The 20,301-nt window shown below is 43.3% G+C and overlaps 1 protein-coding gene across 1 annotated transcript; it reads left to right on the forward strand.

Annotated features, from left to right (window-relative positions):
• The first annotated feature begins 18,271 nt into the window (after positions 1-18,271).
• LOC100357982 (uncharacterized) lies at positions 18,272-20,043 on the forward strand. Its single transcript, XM_008255932.4, is given in 2 exon segments — positions 18,272-18,568; positions 18,571-20,043. Coding segments are annotated over 2 exon segments (1,143 nt in total). The 5' UTR covers positions 18,272-18,322; the 3' UTR covers positions 19,468-20,043.
• The last annotated feature ends 258 nt before the right edge of the window (positions 20,044-20,301 follow it).

A 20,301-nucleotide genomic window follows, 5' to 3' on the forward strand; every position in this document is an offset into this window, starting at 1 on the left:
CCAACCTGTTTCTGGTGAGCAGATGCTCTAACTGTAATGTATCATTTTTATTTATTTGTGCATTCCTTCAACAAGACCTTAGCGTCTGCTTACTCATAACATGTCTATTACCTGTGGAGACTCCATACCAGGTACTGAAGGCACCAAGAAAGATAAGACCTGCTCAGGGTCCTCAAGAACACACTCTAGGAGGGAAAGCAGACATGGATTGGCTGACTGTGACATACCATCAATTCATTCATTCACTTACTCATTCATTCATTCCTATATTCAACAGAGATGTACTGAGCTGCTATAATGTGCCAGAAATTGTACTATGCTCTGCACATACCCTCTAATTTTCTGTCCACATCTACCAGCACCACATTTGCCTTTGAAGGAAGAATAAGAGATACTTTGGTCTAGATAGTTATGATCACTATTGTCAACATCATTAAATGAGAGCAATGAACAAGAATGACCTGGTCCCTTCCCTCATAGAGGTTATAATCTGATAAGGAGAAGCCCATGGGGTGACAGGGGTCCTGGAAGAGATCAAGAGGGGCGCTTAGGGGAAACTGGGAGTTGCAGAATTGTCATCTCCTTCTGTTGCCTCCTTTCTGTAAGTACTAACGAACTGTCAGTTTCTGGAACAGGTTGTTGGTTACCCATGGCAACATCTGAACCACGCAATAAAGAGCCAAGGAAAGCACAGGCTCGCACCCTGATATTAAATTATCCACAGGGCTCTGTGCGTGTGCTGATCAGGAACGTGACATGAGCCCCTAGTTAATTAGCAACGCTCTGGTACTTCATCATCAGAGTGGGAGTGTTGATTTTGGAAGGGCTCTTTCACATTTTTTTAACCTTGCCCTAAAATTTGCAAAATGTGTAAATGGCATGAACTAAGGGATTTATAACTTTAGAAGGGGGAAATACTTGGATTGTGTGATGCCTGATAAAGCAATTTCCTTTCCTCTTGTTCTCTTAAACAGACCTGTGGGTGAGCCCATGAGCAGGGCTCACTCGTCTCTCCAACCTCTTCCTTGGCCGCTCTCTCTTTTGCCTCCATGTTCTTACAGTTTTTCTTCTTCCCCAGCAGTCCTGCCCAGTTGTCCTTCAATCCTGACGTCCAACATCACTTTCTCTTCAGATGAGACTTAACTTCTTGCAGAGATGTTCCTTTGACCATGAACTCACAACACAATGACGACCCTGCTGTGGTCTCCGTAATCCTCCTGGGAGGGCCCCATCTGAGCTCTAGCAATATGTTCCTATAATAAACATCTCTCCCCCACTAGGCTGGGAACTGCATGACAATAGGCTTCTGCCTGACACATTGAGGTTATTCATAAGTTTATTCTGCAGCCCAGTGTAGTCACTGACCAATAAATATAAGGTGAATTAATAAACAAATTAGCATCACCAATGAATATAATTTTTTTGCTTTCTTCTTAAAAGATTTATTTATTTATTTGAAAGGCAGAATGGCAAAGAGTGAGATATCTTCCATCTTCCACTCCCCAACTGGCTACAAATGGCTGAGGCTGGGCCAGGTCAAAGTCAAGAGCCTGGAGCTTCATCCAGCTCTCCCAAGTGGGTTGCAGAGGCTCTAACCTGTTAGGCCATTTTCTATTGCTTCCCCAGTTTCATTATCAGGGAGTTGGATTGGAAGTGGAACAGCTAGACTAGAACTGACACTCTGATATGGGATCCTGGCATTTCAAAGAGCAGCCTAACTACTGTACCACATATCAGCCTATGAAGATAATCGATATTGACAGTGACCACATCAATCAAATATTGCAGCCTTGCATACTACCCAGAAATGGCAAGCATTTGTGCTCACATTCACAGCTCTGTGACGCCTGTCTCTCAGGTATCTGGGGCCAGCAGGTCACGTGGCATAGCTCTTCTTATGGTAACCGGAGGAGTATAAGAGGCCAGCCAGCCAGCGGGAGTTCAAGCCTCTGTCTGTTTTATGTCTGTTAATATCCTAAGATCCAGACAAGTCACTGGGCTGAGTCCAACATTAATGGATCCAAATACAAAGGCTATTCAAAAAGTTCATGAAAATGGAATCAAAAGATAAGCTTATTTTGGTATGAAATGTTATGAAAGGGGCACTTCAAAAAGTTTGTGGAAAATACATCTTTAAAAAAAAGTTCTAACTAGTACTCAAACAGTATATTTTTCACTTTTTGTTTCTGTGTGGGTGCAAACTGTTGAAATCTTTACTTAATATATACTAAATTGATCTTCTGTATATAAAGAGAATTGAAAATGAATCTTGATGTGAATGGAAGGGGAGAGGAAGTGGGAGAGGGGAGGGTTGCGGGTGGGAGGGAAGTTATGGGGGAGGGGAAGCCATTGTAATCCATAAGCTGTACTTTGGAAACTTACATTCATTAAATAAAAGTTTAAAAAAAAGGAAAAAAAGTTCCATGGATTTCAAAAAAAATTTGTACCAAAATAAGCTTATCTTTTAATTCCATTTTCCATGACATTTTTATAGCAGGCTCATAATTTACCCACAGAAAATGGCTTAGGGGTGTGGCTATCAGTTTAACAGCTGAAGCTATCCCAGTCACCATGGAGCAGTTTCCAATCCAGCCAATATTTATTTCATAGAAATTCTCTTTTCTTTAAAGGCAATTATTAAGCAGCTTCCCCTCATATTGCACTATGCTAAGTTGCTCTTGAAATTTATAATTAGAAGATGAGTCATCAGCAGCATGCAAATAAGACAAAACATGAATAAAGATATTTATTGTACAAGAATTGTTTGATATTCTTATCAAAGACCACATGTCATAGCAGAGATGGCAAGGAACTTTAGAGTCAGGCTGACATCAGTTCTGCCCCTTGCTAACCAAGGGCTTGTGGACAGCAGCTCAACTTTTCTGAGTCCCCTTGCCTGTGCCTTGCAGTGTGGGGTTCAAGGTAAAATGGCACAGAGTGGGCACATGCCTGGCACAGAGCGAGTGCTCCATTCATGCACATTCTCTCGCTTTGCATCCCGCTGTCCCATGATGCTATTGTTAATGGCAGAATGCACAGTGAATAGTCCCCTCACTTGCTGGAAATCGCAGATGTCATTAACTGTGTTATTCCATCTCTATTCTGGGGGCTGCTTTCATGTGCGGTTCATTAAGATGAAGTCTTCAAGAAAGGAGGCGTGAGTTGGACATTGTTTCCCAGCACCTATCATGTTGCACATCTAATTTGGATTATTCTTTCCCCAAGCCCATCAGATTGCATTTAGAACTCCAAAGAGCTTCTAAAACATCTGTCTATTTCCAGCATTTATGTTCATCCTGCTGTCTCTCCATGGGTGGTCCTACTCTCTACAAATTTTGATTCTTGTCCCTGTGTATGTAGTACTCTCATCCATGTCTAAATCCAGGTAGATCTACATGTAATTGCTCTCTGGGTGTTTCTGTACAGTGTCAGGCTGGCATCTCAGATTCAGTGTGTCTCGCACCGTGATCACCACCCATTCTCCAGCCGACTCCCCTTACACTGTTCCTTATCTCAGTGAATGGCTTGCCAGCAAGGTTAAACCCTTAGATTTGCCTTTCACTTATCTTCTGCCTTTATCCTCCTGATCTACTTAGCGGTAAGTATATTAGTCAAGGTGTTTTTGGCTATGGAGCAGTATAAAACCCAATCTAAGCCAGTTTGAACAAAAGAAAATGCTACCTCACCTAGCAACGACTCCAGACAGCAGGCATGGGGGTTCAGGCCCAGAACCACTTTACTGCAATTTTCTTGGCTCCTCCAGCCATACTCTTCCTGTGTAAGCTTCCTGACCACATAGCCCACAAATTGGCTATGGTAACTCCAAGCATCATTGGCTCCAATACAACACTCAGAGCTTCCTTCAACAGACTAAGGAGACATAACACCCTCAGTAGCACTGCCAGAGTTTTCCCTGGTTCATGGCCCCATTCCTAGACCAAGCACCATCAAAGAGCATGAATTTATCATGGTGGGGTAGACCGCCATACCAAATACTCTCAATCCCACTTTGCACGCAATAAAATCTAATGAGTCCTTTTACTCTCTCAATACCTTGAACATGTTTCTTCCCATGTTACAGCCTCATTTAAAATATTCAGCATCTCACACAGGAACTTCTAATTTCTATTCTGCTGATTTTCACAACTCCGAGCGCTCTGTAGCCACCCACCCCTCCAGCAGTAATGCTTTTTCATACATTTGGCAATGATAGACTTGTAAAAGACCTCACACAATGCTACTCACATCTTAGAAAACATTCATGTTTTCTCCTAGGATAAGGTGCAGACCACACAACTATGCATGGAGAGTCCTCCAAATCTGCGATGTGTCCCTTTTCCCCATGTTCTGTTCTTCTAGTCCTTTCTATTTTTGCGTGTGTGTTCTGGTATTCACTTATCTAAGCAAGGCACAGTGCTGAATATTTTTAATGCATTATCTCAACTATTCTGCACAGAAACTATTATCCTTGGAACCTTCTAGAAAAGAAAGCTAAGACTCAGGAAAGGTCAAGAGATTTGCCCAAGGCTACCTAAAGAATTATGGGAACTCTATGAGCTGACTGATTCCAAAGCTGTCTGATTCCAAAGCCTGTTCTCCTAACCACCAAAGTTTATGCTATGATTTGAATGTGATTTGGCTCCCAAACTCACAAAGGATACTCAATTTCCATGTCATAAGTTAATCATAGTAAGAGAGTGGAAACTTAATTCTGATGTTTAGGAGGTGAGCCAACAGAGGGGTCCTTGGGCCACTGGAGGCAACGCTCTATCAGGGTCAAATGGGGTTTAGCCTTTCTCTCTCTCGCTTTCTGTCTTACCATGGGATTCTTTCTCGGCAACTGCTTTGCCACTGTCATCCGTCACCCTCCCCAGATGCCCAACCAATGGGGCCACCTGATCTTAGACTTGAACTTCGAAAGCCATAAGTTAAAATAAGCCCCTCTTCCCTTCGTAAGTCATTACTCTTCATTACTCTCAGGTATTTTGTTGGAGTGGAAAGCTGACTGTACAGCATATCACCTTTCTCTTACCCAAGTGCAGGACATCCCACACTCAGGAGCAAGGTCACGTGTCCTGGGTTTACTGAATTGCCATCCCTGCCTGGAATGTTCACCTGTCTACCTGCTCTACTCTTTTGAACTCCTACTTTTATATCGGCTCCAACACTGCCAATTCCAGACAGAATCATTTATCCTTCCCTCATGGCTCTCAACTTGATTGTCACACAAATCCACCTCTCTCATCAGTGTCTCAGCTCCCTTCTGGCACAAGATTGTAACCAAATAATGGTTCATCCCACATTGTCCAAGTAGATTTTGAAAAGACACTGGACAAGACAGTGCTAGTTACCATATTACAATGATACTGAAGATACAGTCACTACCCTCAGGGAGTTGCATTTGGACCTGAGAAACACACAGAAGCCATTAATTTTCAGGACAGAGAGATAGAAGGGTTCAAGATTCTATATAAGCATATTTTGATTGGATTAGTTTCAGTAAGGCTTTCTGTGGTTTTATGCCATTGATCATGAATTGATCCTTGACTGGTAAATTACAAGCTTTGCAGGTACCTTTTCATATGAGTTCTGAATGCTACGTCTCCATTTGTGATGCATCTTCATCGGGATGAAGATCAATTAGAAATATGAGGTTATTCCAAAAAGTTTTTGAAAAATGGTTTTACAAGGTAATTTATTTTGTAAATATTTTTGAAATCCATGCATAGGTTTTTCATAATACACATTTGCATGAGTTTTTGAAGATAGCATATATGCATGGATTTCAAACGTGTTTACACAAAGTAAACTTTTCTTCTAATTCTATTTTCCATGCATTCTTGAGGTACTCTCATATCCTCCTGACTTCTGTCTACCACCAGACCCAGTCCTCCCCAGGGACAGGATGTGATCTGACATGAGTGGAGGGAGTCAGGCACTCTAGGCTGGACCCACCCTCTCCTCTTCCTCTTGCATGTGAGCCTGCCTGTGGAGACTGCACGCACTCTCTGCTGTCAGCCGTGGAGCACGTTTAGCCATTTCTCACGCTGACAGCACCATGCAGCAATGTACCTCATGCGTCTGTGTGCTTTCTACAAAGGTCTTTGGAGCTTCAGGAGCCATCTTAGCTTGAATACAAGGGTCAGTCTGGGAAAACTACAGCCAGTGAAAGGCAGGACCTGTGACCAATGACTGAGCCCTCCCAAATCCTCAGTCCCTCAGTGGACAAGACATTGGCCAGCAGAGTCAGCCTCTCGATTATTTTGCTGAAACCTAAACACACAGCCTTACATTGGCTTTTCCTTTTTCCTCTTTATTATCCTCCCTGTGTCATGTATGTTTCTTCAAAGATCCTCCAAAAGGAACCTGAACCCAATTCTTATTTCAGGTTCTGCTTTCAAGAAAATTCCAATGACGACGTAACACGAGGATATGGCTTATAACACATCTCCCAGCTCCACACTCTTAGTATTGGTTCTGCTCCAAATGGTATCCAAGAGCATCCGAAAAACAGTGTGACTCATTCCCATTGATCCTTGACCTGTTGCCTGAATCCTGTGGCCATGAGATCGGATGTGCCAGTCAGCCACGGCTGAGTCACACTCAGTTCAGGCTGAAGTTGCAATCAACTTCACCCATGTCATGTATACAAGCCAGGGTGTGTTTCCATAGAAAATCAGAGCTGGACTACTAAAAGGGGGAAGGGTAATAAAATGCAAGCTAGATTAAATAACAGAGGTTGACCAAAGATTTCCTGTATTTATGGGAGCACAAGTTACTCTAAGGGCAGAAATCAGTAGGGAAATTGTAACACTCTTGCCACAAGGAATAAAATCATTGCCTACGAGCATTAGAAGTGACTTGGGAAACGGTTTCACCCCATTTCTCAAGCTATTGGAGAAGTTGCGAAAGAGATTAAAATCATTTGCTTGAGGTTGTACAGGCAACAACTGGTTGATTTGAATCGGGAACCCAAACCATCTACCTTCCAGTGCTGGGATAGAAAAATCAGGCTGGTTCCGTTTATCCACCATTTCCCGTCATTGGCTTTTGACTTAAAGAGCCCAGCCTCTCTGAATTGGGAGGACTGCAGAATTATGCTTTAAAAACATCCATTGTTATAAAAATGATGGACTTGGCTCCAAGACAGGCCCCTTTCTGGATTTACTAATTCAGCCCATTAAGTCTAATCTGTGTCTACAAAGAAAAATGTTGCCTCCTGATTTACTTAGCTTACAAGACTATATTTCTTTTTATACACCGAGCGCCTGGGACAGTCCCTGAGTCAGCTCTCAGCTGTCTTGCTTTCATGATGATTTAGGAAATAGCAGAGAAAGAAGCCTTGCAAGGAGGAAAAAACCGATTTGGCTGGAAGCCCACCCAACAGAAGAGGGTTTTTCGTTGGTTTTCAAGGACAGGTCAGATATAGAATGTGAAATAGGAGGCACAGGGTAAAGTGGAGAAATGAAGAAGAGAGTGCTGGGGGCGGGTACTTTGTTTTGAAGTAAGGGCAATGAAACTGAGTTTGGATGAGTAAATAAACCATAGATGACTCGACAGGGCGAAGAGTATAATAGAAATATGATCGTGTTCAACAGCATTGAGTCACCTACAGAATGAAGCATGGGGGTGGAGGAAATGGGGAAACCACAATTAATAAATGTTATCAAAAGGAATAGAAGAAAGAGTTTAAGTTTAGTATTAGAGGTATAAAGACAACCTAAGAATTTACAACACATGACAACAGGGCTCTCAAAGGCTGGGACAAAGATAGATGAGATGAGAGGAATACAATACATCAAGAAATGCAGTTTCAAGTGGAGCACCTGGAGTAGTGGAGGCCAACAGTGGAATCAATAGAAGCAAGATCCGCAGAAAGAAGATGCTGTCCGTGAGTAGAGACACTGTGAGTGGGACGTGGTGGGCGTTCAATTCCACCACAAGTTGTTCTGTGCTATTTGAACCATCATTGTGTGCATGCTATGCTTGGGAATTGTAGAAACAAATCCCACCCTTTAGCATGGATCCAGAAACATGAACTCTGTGCCTATTTCGTATCAAGTGCTGCACTAGGGCTTGGGAATTAGAAGATGAATGAGGCTGAACAAGGGGTTGAGTGCTCGAATAGAGAGGTCTTTCTGGTCAAGAGAAACGCAAGACCACAGGAGAGGTCAAGGAAAGTGAAACAGGAAGTGGGTCTTGAACAATGAAGACAAGTCCACCAAGTAAAAGCAGAAACCAAATAGCTAAAATATAAGAGACACAGAATACAAGAAAATCTTTGAGCAAATAAGGATTGTCCAATGTAGCTTGTGTCCTTGGTGCTGGATTATAAGGCTGCTGGGAAAAATCAGTCTAAATTGGCAAGGGCACCTATGCCACACCATGGGGATTGAACTGTTTTCTGTGGACCAGGAAGCAAGCACAGAGTCAAATGCACAGCCCAGAGAAAGGGGAGAAACAGTGGTAAACAAGAGGGCACACGTCCTGGCAGGGCAATAGCTATGATAGATTATTATTGGCTAAGTTAGCAAAGCTAGGATCAGAGACTTTCCAGTTTTTCACACAAAGCAGTTTTTTATGTGAGACCTCTTAAATTTAAGTTGCTGCCAATCATATTACTTAGGTTGTACTGTGATAACAAGGAAGTACACAGTGCCAAGCACATAATGTGATAAAGGCATATTCCTCACTCACATGGAGTCCAACATGGGTAGAATAGCTCACTCTTGTGCTAGTCTGCCAGTAAGAACCCTGGTCTTCAGGCTCACTGAGGCAGGAGCAGAGAACAATGCCTCTTCCCAACCTTGGCCCAGGAATCTACCACCTGGAATGAGTCATGTACCTCCATTTGACTTAAAAGGAGAATAGCAACTCCCACAGCATGCATGGGTATTTGATGAGTGCCCACTTGCATCAGCCACAAGCAACAAATGCAAAAACTTCCTTGCTAAATATTACTTATCATGGATGGTTTTGGTCAAGACCTGGCAATCCAAGAAGATCTCTGCCTTAGACCTTCTGTAGCCACATTGTAACTGGAAGATTCTTTTTGAAAAAACAACATTTTCATTTTATAAAGAATAATAGGGGGGAGGTTGAGGGAGGAGTGTCACTATGTCCCTAAATCTGTATATATGAAATACATGGAACTTGTATAACAAATAAAAAAAAAAAAAAAAAAAAAAAAAAACTAATTCCAGAAGGAAAGCCCAGGGCTTGATCCGAGGGGGTGACATTAGAGGTAGGATAGTTATGAAATCACCTTGGGCAGCTTTAGGGAGGACTTGGCTCAGGACAGGAACCATCAGAGTGAAGATGGGAGATGCTCACAAGTGGTCTTCACACCTCGGCTTGCGAGTGAAGAGGAGGCTGCCCACAATTTTTGTGCGAATTGCCCACGGCTGCAAAGTTAATGAGCATCTGTTCAGATCCTCTCTCTTCATCCAGCACACTTTTTTTATTACTTTGCTAGAATGGTTGGAAGGAAAACTAATGGAAATATAAAATCTTTGACTTTGAGAATGAGGCTTTGGGGAGCTTATCTAATGCAAACATTCAATGCCATTGGATTTTGTTCATAACTGATTTTAAATGGGAACTTCCTCAAAGATATTACTTTCTTCTTAACTTATAAGACCTGCCAATGGGTAAACATGAAACAGATAATGTATTCATTTTTTAACCTTGATTTAGACTCTTTTCCTATTACCTTCTGGGAAATCCTCAGCTTAAGAAGGAAATATTTTTCTCTCTCTCACCTCCAACACGTCCTCGCACTGGAACAGTGAGCATTCTAATCAGCGTGGCTCCCAGCCATCTGTGATGGGGCTGCTTCTGGAGAATTCCTCTCGGTCTCTAATGCTCAGAAGTAGTTAATCCACTTGAGCCTGAAGCAGAAAGAAAACAGAGAAAGGAAAATTGTTGGAAGGTAGGGAATAGTAGTAAGGAGTGTGTGTGTGAGGGGGAGAGAAGGTGGATTAAAGGAAATCCTTTTTTTTTTTTTTTTTTTTTTGCACCAAAGCTTTAAAAAATGAGAATGGAAAGCATCTGTTACAGGAATATAGAATAAAACATCAGTGCTAAGCAAAAAGTTCTATCATGCATTGTATTAAGGTTTTGTAGCAGGTTTGGGCTGATCATTTCATGTGATCAACTCAGTTCCCTGTTCTTCCGCAGGTGCTGGTTCGTGTTATCCCCATTCTACAAATGAAGGAACTGGGCCTCAGAAATGTATAAAATCGCAAGACACCAGAGAATCCTTGGGATTGAAACTCAAAGGGCGGGTTTTCGCTCTTTCTGATACCGTTTGAAATAGTCTTGTGTCTGGATTCGGTAAATATTTATGAAGTATTTACCACGAACCCCAAACTCTGACATTTCAGCCTTGGAACAACCATGAGCCGTCAGCATGATGGGTCTGCGTCTTGACGACAAAGGAAGCCAAAGTGCACGAGAAAGGGAATGTGATGCTCTGTGCCTGCCCAGACCGGACAAGGACTCCAGTGCCTGAGGGCCTGGACCCTTGTGCTTCTTTGGAAAAGTTATCCTGATACTGAAAACTCCCCATTCCCTGGTGTTTCTCACTGTGTCTGGAGAACCAGCTGGAATAGTTATTTGGCAGAAAATCATTGGATTATGACAACCAGTTGGAGACATATCAGTATCAGCACTTATCTTTCCAACAACAACACAAAGCCCATGTTAACAGAATAAGCAGTATACTGATATCCTTAAGGGCCATTATGTTGGCTAAAAGATTAGAAGGTCTGGGGCCAGCGCTGTGGCGCAGTAGGTTAATCCTCTGTCTGCGGCACTAGCATCCCATACGGCCACCGGTTCGAGTCCCGGCTGCTCCTCTGCTATATGCAGTGGAAGATGGCCCAAGTGCTTGGGCCTCTGCACCTGGATGGGAGGCCTGGAAGACGCTCCTGACTCCTGGCTTCAGATCAGTGCAGCTCCGGCCGTTGCGGCCATTTGGGGAGTGAACCAGCTCAAGGAAGACCTTTCTCTCTGTCTCTTCTCCCTCTCACTGTCTTTAACTCTATCTCTCAAATAAATAAATAAAACCTTTTTTAAAAAAGATTAGAAGGTCTAGATGTATAGTTCATCTCAGAGGTATCTCTATTTTCTGGAGCATCTTTGATGATTTAAGCAAATATTGAAAACATTATGCTTCTTGTATATACCCTGCTGTGATTGGAATATAATTCAAGTGAGTTACACATATGGATCATGTATCTGAAAGGTCCAGCACACAATAAAAATACATATTAGAAATATGAAGCAGCAGGGAAAATGTGATCTCTATAAACAGACTGTCATCAACAGAAACTGTCCCTGAGATGATTCTGAAGACGGATTTGGCAGGCAGGGACTTTAAAACAGCAACTGGAATTCTGTTCAAGAAAAGGATGGATGTAGGAGCAAACAGATGGAGGATCTCAGCTGTCATGAAAACCATCACAATAAACACAAAGGGAAAATGTAGAACTGGAAAGTAAAACAGCAGAAGTAAAACTGTACTGCGTGGTTACCGGAAAATCCTTTCTTCCTTGTTGTACCAAATATCAAGAAAGAGGCACAACTTTTTAACCTTTGTATTGCCATATTTTGCCTTTAAAAATTTGAAAATCTTTGATTAGCTGTCATGGTTCATTTTACGTCTCAACATGACTGGGTCAGGGGTTAGTCAGAGTTGGTCGCTTTCTGGTTGTGCCCGTGAGGTGTTGTGGATGAGATTCACACGTGACTTAGTGGACTGAGAGAAATGGATGCCCTCCCTGTGGCGGGAAGGCCTCATGCAGGCAGCTGCAGGTCTGAACAGGACAAAAAGGCCGGTCTCTCCCTGCTAAGAAGGGGCCGGGTCTCTCCCTGCTAAGAAGGGGCCATCCCTCCAGTCCCAGTGCACAAGCATGAACTTTAATGTTGTGAATTAAGAATAAAATAATAAGGGCTGGCAGCATTGCCTGCAAAGCAGCTGCCTGCAGCGCCGGCATCCCATGTGAGCTCCAGCCAAGTCCTGCTGCTCCACTTCCAGTCCAGCTCCCTGCTAATGGCTTGAGAAGGCAGCAGAAGGTGGCCCGAGTGAATGGACCCTTGCACACACATGGGAGACCCTGAAGAAGCCCCTGGCTCCTGGCTTTGGCCTAGCCCAGATCTGGCTGTTGGGGCCATTTGGGGGTGAACCAGTATAAGGGAATCTCTCCCTCTCTCTCCCTCTCTCTCCCTCTCTCTCCCTCTCTGTTGTTCTGCCTTTTAGATAGATAGATAGATAGATTTTTAGAAAACATTTCCATAAATTTAAAATATTCCAGAAGTAAGGTCCACTCAAGTGTGTTAAAGTAACCCATGGCATCTGTATTTCCCTTGCTAAACAATTAGAAAGTAATTTTTAAAATATACCATTTAGAAGAATTTTTTAAATGTGCAGAAAAATATATAGTTAAATGCATACCACAACTTCTATATAGAAAACTTTAAAACATGTTTTAAAAGTTTCAAATCTTATCTAAATAAATGGTCATTTATAGCACATCCTGACATTATACACTCAATCTTATAAAGCCGGCAACTCTCTCCAAATTGACCTACAGGATACATATAATTCAAATCAAGGTTGTAATGTGTATCTTTGAAAAGACTGTTCTACAGGTGTTTGTATAATTCATGTGGGGCAAGCACAGTGGTACAGCACGTTAAGCTACCATTTGGGATGCCCACATCCAATATCAAGGAATCTGGGTTTGAATCCTGGCTCCACTCTTTTTATTTTTTTAATTACTTTTGAAGATCCATGTATTTATTTGAAAAGCAGAGTTCAGAGATGTAGGGGCAGAGAGAGAAGAGAGGAGAGAGGAGAGAGGAGAGAAGAGAGAAAGAGAGAGGTCTTTCATCTACTGGTTCACTACCCAAATGACCTCAATGGCTGGAGCTGGGTTGATCCAAAGTCAGGAGCTTCTTCCAAGTCTTCCACACAGGTGCAGGGGCCCAAGACTTGGGCCACCTTCCACTGCTTTCCCAGGCCATAGCAGAGAGCTGGATCAGAGTGCAGCAGCCAGGACTAGAGCCCGCGCTCATATAGGATGCCAGCACTGCAGGCGGCAGCTTTACCTGCTATGCCACAGTGCCGGCCCCGTGGCTCCACTCTTGATTCCAGCTTCCTGTTGATATGCAGCCTGAGAGACAACAGTGCTGGCTCAAGTACTTGGACCCCTGTCACTCACATGGAAGACTGGGATATAATTCTGGGCTCCCAGTTTCAGCCTGGCCCAGTCCTGCCTATTACAGTCATTTGAGAAGGGAACCAATGGAGGGAGTATCTGTCTGTCTCTCTCTGCCTTTCAAGTTGATGAAAGCAAATGAACAGTTTTTTAAAAAATATAAGAAAGACTTCTTTATTTAAAAAGACTCAATAATTTGCAAGGTGGAGAGCTAAAAAGAAAGAGAGCGAAAGACAGCTAGGAGGAGATAATCTTTCATCTACTAGTTCACTCTCTGAATGGCCACAATAGCCAGAGCCAGGCCAGGCTGAAGCTGGGAGCCAGGAACCCTATCCGGCTCTCTCACATAGGTGACAGGGGCCCAAGGATTTGGACCCTCTTCTGCTGCCTTCCCAGGCACATTAGCAGAGAGAGAGATCTAAAGCAGATCAGCTGGGACTCCATCCTGTGCTCCAGTAGGGGATGTTGCTGTCTCAAGTGGGAGATTAATCCACTGCACCACATACCGACCCTTGAGGCTTCTTCATTAAAAATAAATAAACAAAATGAAACTCACAGGGAGGTGCAACGAGCAGGATTAGTGCCAAAACAATTCTGGACAGTGAATTAAATTCAAAGAACCTATACTACAAGATAGCGGAAATTATTATAATGCTATAACAATTAAGAGAGTACAGATTGGTGCAAGAATAAGCAATGGGATAGAACCGAATGCAGAATCAGTCCCCTGCATTTGATCTATGACAAAGGTGACCATGCAGTTCAGTGGGAAAAGGAGAGTTTGCTTAAGAAATGCTGATGAATCAATCTGACAGCCCCATGAAAACCAAACAATTGAAAAACAAACACCTGACTCCTACCCCACACCACAGAAAAAATCAGTTCTAGTGGATTGTAAATATACATGCGAACCATGAAAGGTAAGGTAATAAAGCTCCTAGGAGAAAATACAAGATAATGTAGTGGCCTTTGTATGTGGAAGGAGTTTCTAAATAGGATATGAAAGCCACTAAATTGATAGAACACTAAAAACGGCATTAAAATTAAGAACATCGGTTTACATCAACAGCATTGTTAAGAGAACAAAAGAACAAAACAGAGTTAAGATATTTTCCAGACATATATTTGATCCAAAATATATAGATACGGCTTAAAAATTGGTAATAAAAAGTCAAGGAATCCCCCCAAAAAAGCTGATTTAAAAAAAACTTGAAAGTACATCAAAGAAAAAGCAATAAGCATTGAAAATGTGCTCAATAAATGATTCATCAGAAGTATGCAAATTCAGCCCAAATGAGATAGCACTGCACACAAGAATGAATAATATACAAAGTATTATCAGGAATGTGAAACAATTGCCATTCTCATTTCACCCCAGAAAACTGCCTGACAGCATCTACAGGACATAAGCCATGGTTCCATATTTCCACTTCTAGAAACATCCAATAGAAAAGTGTGCCAATGAGCAGCAAGTACAAGAATATTTAGAGCAACACTCTATGATAATGAGAAAAAAGATGTTCCATCAGGAATAGAATGAAAAATAAAACATGGCATACATTCTTCAAAAGGAATATTATATAGTAATGATACATTAAACTACATACACTAAAACAAACATTTGGAACAACGTAGGTTTAAATAACACATCCTACTGCATTATAGAAGCCAAATCCAAACAAGTAAACATTTAACGATTCATTCAATAAACCTGCAAAGCAAATTTGTGTTGCTAGAAGCCAGGATGATGATTGGTTTTACAGACACAGGGCATCTCTGTGGCTGCTGGTATGGCTCTGTTTCTTGATTTAGCTTTTTTTTTTAAACTTTTATTTAGTAAATATAAATTTCCAAAGTACACTTTATGGATTACAATGGCTTCCCCCCCCATAACTTCCCTCCCACTTGCACCCCTCCCAACTCCCACTCCCTCTCCCATTCCATTCACATCAAGATTCATTTTCAATTCTCTTTCTATACAGAAGATCAATTGAGTATATATTAAGTAAAGATTTCAACAGTTTGCACCCACACAGAACATAAAGTGTAAAATACTGTTTGAGTACTAGTTATAGCATTAATTCACATTAAACAACACATTAAGGACAGAGAACCTACATGGGGAGTCAGTTCACAGTGACTCCTGTTGTTGACTTAACAAACTGACACTCTTATTTATGACGTCAGTAATCTCCCTAGGCTCTTGTCATGAGTTGCCAAGGCTATGGAAACCTTTTGAGTTTGCCGACATCGATCTTATTTAGACGAGGTCATAGACAAAGTGGAAGTTCTCTCCTCCCTCAGAGAAAGGAACCTCCTTCTTTGATGGCCCATTCTTTTTACTGGGATCTCACTCGCAGAGATCTTTCATTTAGGTCTTTTTTTTTTTCCAGAGTGTCTTAGCTTCCCATGCCAGATCCGAATGCCTTAAGGGCTGATCCTGAGGCCAGAGTGCTGTTTAGGACATCTGCCATTCTATGAGTCTGCTGTGTATCCTGCTTCCCATGTTGGATCGCTCTCTCCCTTTTTGATTCTATCAGTTAGTATTTGCAGACACTAGTCTTGTTTGTGTGATCCCTTTGACTCTTAGACCTATCATTATGATCAATTGTGAACAAAAATTGATCACTTGGACTAGTGAGATGGCATTGGTACATGCCACCTTGATGGGATTGAATTGGAATACCCTGGCACATCTCTAACTCCACCATTTGGGGCAAATCAGCTTGAGCATGTCCCAAATTGTACATCTCCTCCCTTTCTTATTCCCACCCTCATATTTAACAGAGATCACTTTTCAGTTAAAATTAAACACCTAAGAATAATTGTGTGTTAATGATTTCTCTTGTGGTTACTTTTTTTTTTTTTTTGAAAGGCAGAGTGGACAGTGAGAGAGAGAGAGACAGAGAGAAATATCTTCCTTTTGCCGTTGGTTCACCCTCCAATGGCCGCCGTGGCCAGTGCGCTGAGGCCAGCACATCACGCTGATCTGAAGCCAGAAGCCAGGTGCTTCTCCTGGTCTCCCATGCAGGTGCAGGGCCCAAGCACTTGGGCCATCCTCCACTGCACTCCCGGGCCACAGCAGAGAGCTGGCCTGGAAGAGGGGCAACTGGGACAGAATCCAGCGCCCCGACCAGGACTAGAACGCGGTGTGCCAGTGCTGCAGGCGGAGGATTAGCCTAGTGAGCCGAGGCACCGGCTTTGTGGTTACTTTTTTAAGTGCATTAAGTAGGGCTGTAGCTGTGGTGCAGCAGGTTAAGCCGCACTGATTCAAGTTCTGGCTGCTCCACTTCCAACCCAGCTCCCTGCTAATGTGCCTTCTGGGAAGGCAGCAGAAGATGGCCCGAGGCCCTGAGCCCCTGCACCCATGTGGGAAACTTGAAAGAATCTCCTGGCTCCTGGCTTCAGCCTAGCAAAGCCCTAGCTGTTGCAGCCATTTGGGGAGTTAACAGTGACTGGAAGATATCTTCTCCTCTCTCTCTCTCTCTCTCTATATATATATATAATGTTACCTGTCAAATAAATAAGTAAACCTATAAAAATGCATTGAGCTTACAATTACAATTTATTCACTTTTCTGTTTTTTAATTTGGAGGACTTATATATATATATATATATATATATAAAATTATATATTTATAATACAAATAAGTTCAAAAAAGTACAAATGACCTAAAACAAGAAAGAATCCGAAGAAAATACAAGCAGCAAATGATAAAGATATGAGCAAAACAGTTTATGTGAGAAAAACCAAAATGGATAAAGAGGATCACTAAGCCCAAAGCTGTTTTTTAGGAAGAAAAATAATATACAGGCAAATCTGTAGCAAATACATTCCTAGAATTGAAGAACACAATTTTAAAAAGAATAATTTTTGTTTTACAAGTAAAGGAAAAAGAATTTCAAAGTATTTTTTTGGTCCTATAGTTTGCTTGTGCATTAGCTATTTTTGTTTTCGACATTGACTTTCAAGTGCTTTTAAGCCACAGCTAAGATTTATTTTCTTCCTTCCTTCATTAATCCAAAAAGCAATGGTCTGTTGTTTGTGACTCAACATTCTGGATTTGCATAATAAAAACATGCAATTCATTTCAGAACTTCAAGAGAAATATTTTAACACATTTGTCTTTTTCAGCATCATTACCAGTTATGACAGTGACATCATGAAAAAACACTAATTCTAAAATAGTCCCAGACACACTCATTCTAACTTGAGATATACTTGCCTCCATTCCACAAAGGCTTTGCATTCCGCTCCTGGCTTTCATTTGCAATTTATTAATTCCATCAGCATACCCTGAACTTCCAGCAAGCGCTGGCCACAGAGCTGAACCCTAGAATGCAAAGCCCATAAAACACAATGGCCTCTCTACAGGGTCTCTAACTCTAGGGGCCCAAGACCTGGACTTCTATAAAGTATTATTCTACAGAGTGTTGTGTGGACCATAGAAATATGCCTGGGGTCAGCTGTTGGCTCAGAAGAGAAAATAAATGTTTAAAGGACAGAAGAGGGTTCAGTGGAGATGTCATACAACCTGAGTCTTGCAGTACATGCAGGCTGTATCTGCTGACAAACATGCAAAAAGCATGCTGGGAAGAATCATCACTGTGCACGCGCTGCCAGATCTCCTGTGCTGGGAACTTACTCTCCAAAGTCCTATGCTAAGAGAGCTTGAGAGGTGGCGCCTTGGGAGGTGACTGAGTCAGGAGCACTCTGGTCTCAAGAATGGGTTAAACCATTCAGGGACTCCCCGTTTATCAGAGGCCCAGCAGGTGCTGAGCAGACGTTGGCACTGGGCTCTTAAACCTCCTAGTCTCCAGAACCCTGGCTGAGTAAACCACACGTCTTTGTTAATGGCCAAGCCTGGGTATTTTGTCATAGACTAAGGCAAAGGGTGTGGGGAGCCTCAGGTGTTCTTGTGGGAACATTCAAAGGACGGCATTTGTGAAGGACCTGGCAAGGCAGGTCATGCTCCCACGCTCCATGCCAGCCCTCCAGGCACCTGGGTAGACGTTGTGAGCTTCCACTTGGATTTTGAAAGTGCAGTTCTGGGCTGGGCGGCGGCGGCGGCGCGCACTCGCGTAGACAGTCCGGGGCCATGGTGGTGATGGCAGCCGCGCCGAGTCCGGCCGCCGGGGCCCCCAAAGTACTGCTTCTGCCGGGTCAGCCCGCCGCCGCCGCCGCCGCCGGAGCCCCGACCGGCAGGGCTCTGCCGCTCATGGTACCGGGCCAGCGAGGGGCCAGCCCGGAGGCGGCGGGCGAGGGGCCCCCCAAGGCGCGCAAGCGACAGCGCCTCACGCACCTGAGCCCCGAGGAGAAGGCGCTGAGGAGGACACTGAAAAACACAGAGTGGCAGCTCAGACCGCCCGAGATCGAAAGAAGGCTCGGATGAGCGAGCTGGAACAGCAAGTCGTGGATTTGGAAGAAGAGAACCAAAAACTTCTACTAGAAAACCAGCTTTTACGAGAGAAAACTCATGGCCTTGTCATTGAGAACCAGGAGTTAAGACAACGCTTGGGGATGGATGCCGTGGTTACTGAAGAGGAGGCAGAGGCGGAGGCCAAGGGGAATGGAGCGAGGCCACTGACCGGGTCTGCTGAGTCCGCAGCAGGTGCAGGCCCAGCTGTCACCCCTCCACCACATCTCCCTGTGGATTCTGACGGCGCTGACTCTTCAGACTCTGAGTCTGATATCCTGTTGGGCATTCTGGACAACTTGGACCCAGTCATGTTCTTCAAATGTCCTTCCCCAGAAACTGCCAGCCTGCAGGAGCTCCCAGAGGTCTACCCAGAAGAACCCAGTTCCTTACCAGCCTCCCTTTCTCTGTCAGTGGGGACGTCATCAGCTAAGCTGGAAGCCATTAATGAACTAATTCGTTTTGACCACGTCTATACCAAGCCTCTAGTCTTAGAGATACCCTCTGAGACAGAGAGCCAACCAAATGTGGTAGTGAAAATCGAGGAAGCACCTCTCAGCCCCTCACAAAATGATCACCCCGAATTCATTGTCTCAGTGAAGGAAGAACCTAGAGAAGATGACTTCATTCCAGAGCTGGGTATCTCAAACCTGCTTTCATCCAGCCACTGCCTGAAGCCATCTTCCTGCCTGTTGGATGCGTATGGTGACTGTGGATACGAGGGCGCCCCTTCCCCCTTCAGCGCCATGTCCTCTCCCCTTGGTGTAAACCATTCTTGGGAGGACACTTTTGCCAATGAACTCTTTCCCCAGCTGATCAGTGTCTAAGAAATGATCTAATACTGTTCCCCTTCCCCCTAACTATTCCACTGCCTGGAGGATAGCAGAGCCCGTCTGTGCTTCATTCAGAAAGCCAAAGTAGAGGGCGTAGAGAACTCCTCTAAAGTATTTGTTCAATCTCATAGATGAGCCCAAGTACTGTCTTTTGACATTCAGCAGTCCAAGGTATTCAGATACATAATTCTGAACTACAGCTTTGGAGGTTTTAAGGGCGGTAGCTTGCCCTACAATCCTTATTTAAGTCATTAATGGACAAGTGTCCTAAAGTAGACATGGAACTTTGGAATGGCCCTGTGTCGTTTCTCTCTCCCCTTCTCAGCATCCCAGGCTTGCCTCTGACTTTAGGTCCTTTAGTTTGCTTCTGCAAGCAGAGAACACCTACCTGAGGGGGCTTCAAGTAAAGATCAAGAATCTTTTGTAAAATTACAGAAATTTACTATGTAAATGCTTGATTGAATCTTTTCCTACTAGTTTAGCTTCTGGAAGGTGCTTTCTCCATTTATTTAAAACTACCCATGCAATTAAAAAGTGCAATGCAAAAAAAAAAAAAAAAAAAAAAAGAAAGTGCAGTTCTGTTCACTCCGCTTTCTGGGCCTGTGAGTGTCTCACTACCACTGCACCGCACCAGGAATGTTCTTTCACATGTTCCTGCTTTTGTGGGGCAATGCCCTGCACTTAATCTGCTTTTAAACATCACCTGCCAGCAGGAAAGTCACATGCCCTGGGACTACTCCTGAGCCTCCGGATAGCTCCTCCCTCTGCAGTGCTTGAAAGTTACCTTGTATGTTTGCTATTACAAGATCAACCCCACTGAAGTCCACG

Source organism: Oryctolagus cuniculus, chromosome 6, assembly GCF_964237555.1.
Source record: "Oryctolagus cuniculus chromosome 6, mOryCun1.1, whole genome shotgun sequence".
NCBI lineage: Eukaryota > Metazoa > Chordata > Mammalia > Lagomorpha > Leporidae > Oryctolagus > Oryctolagus cuniculus.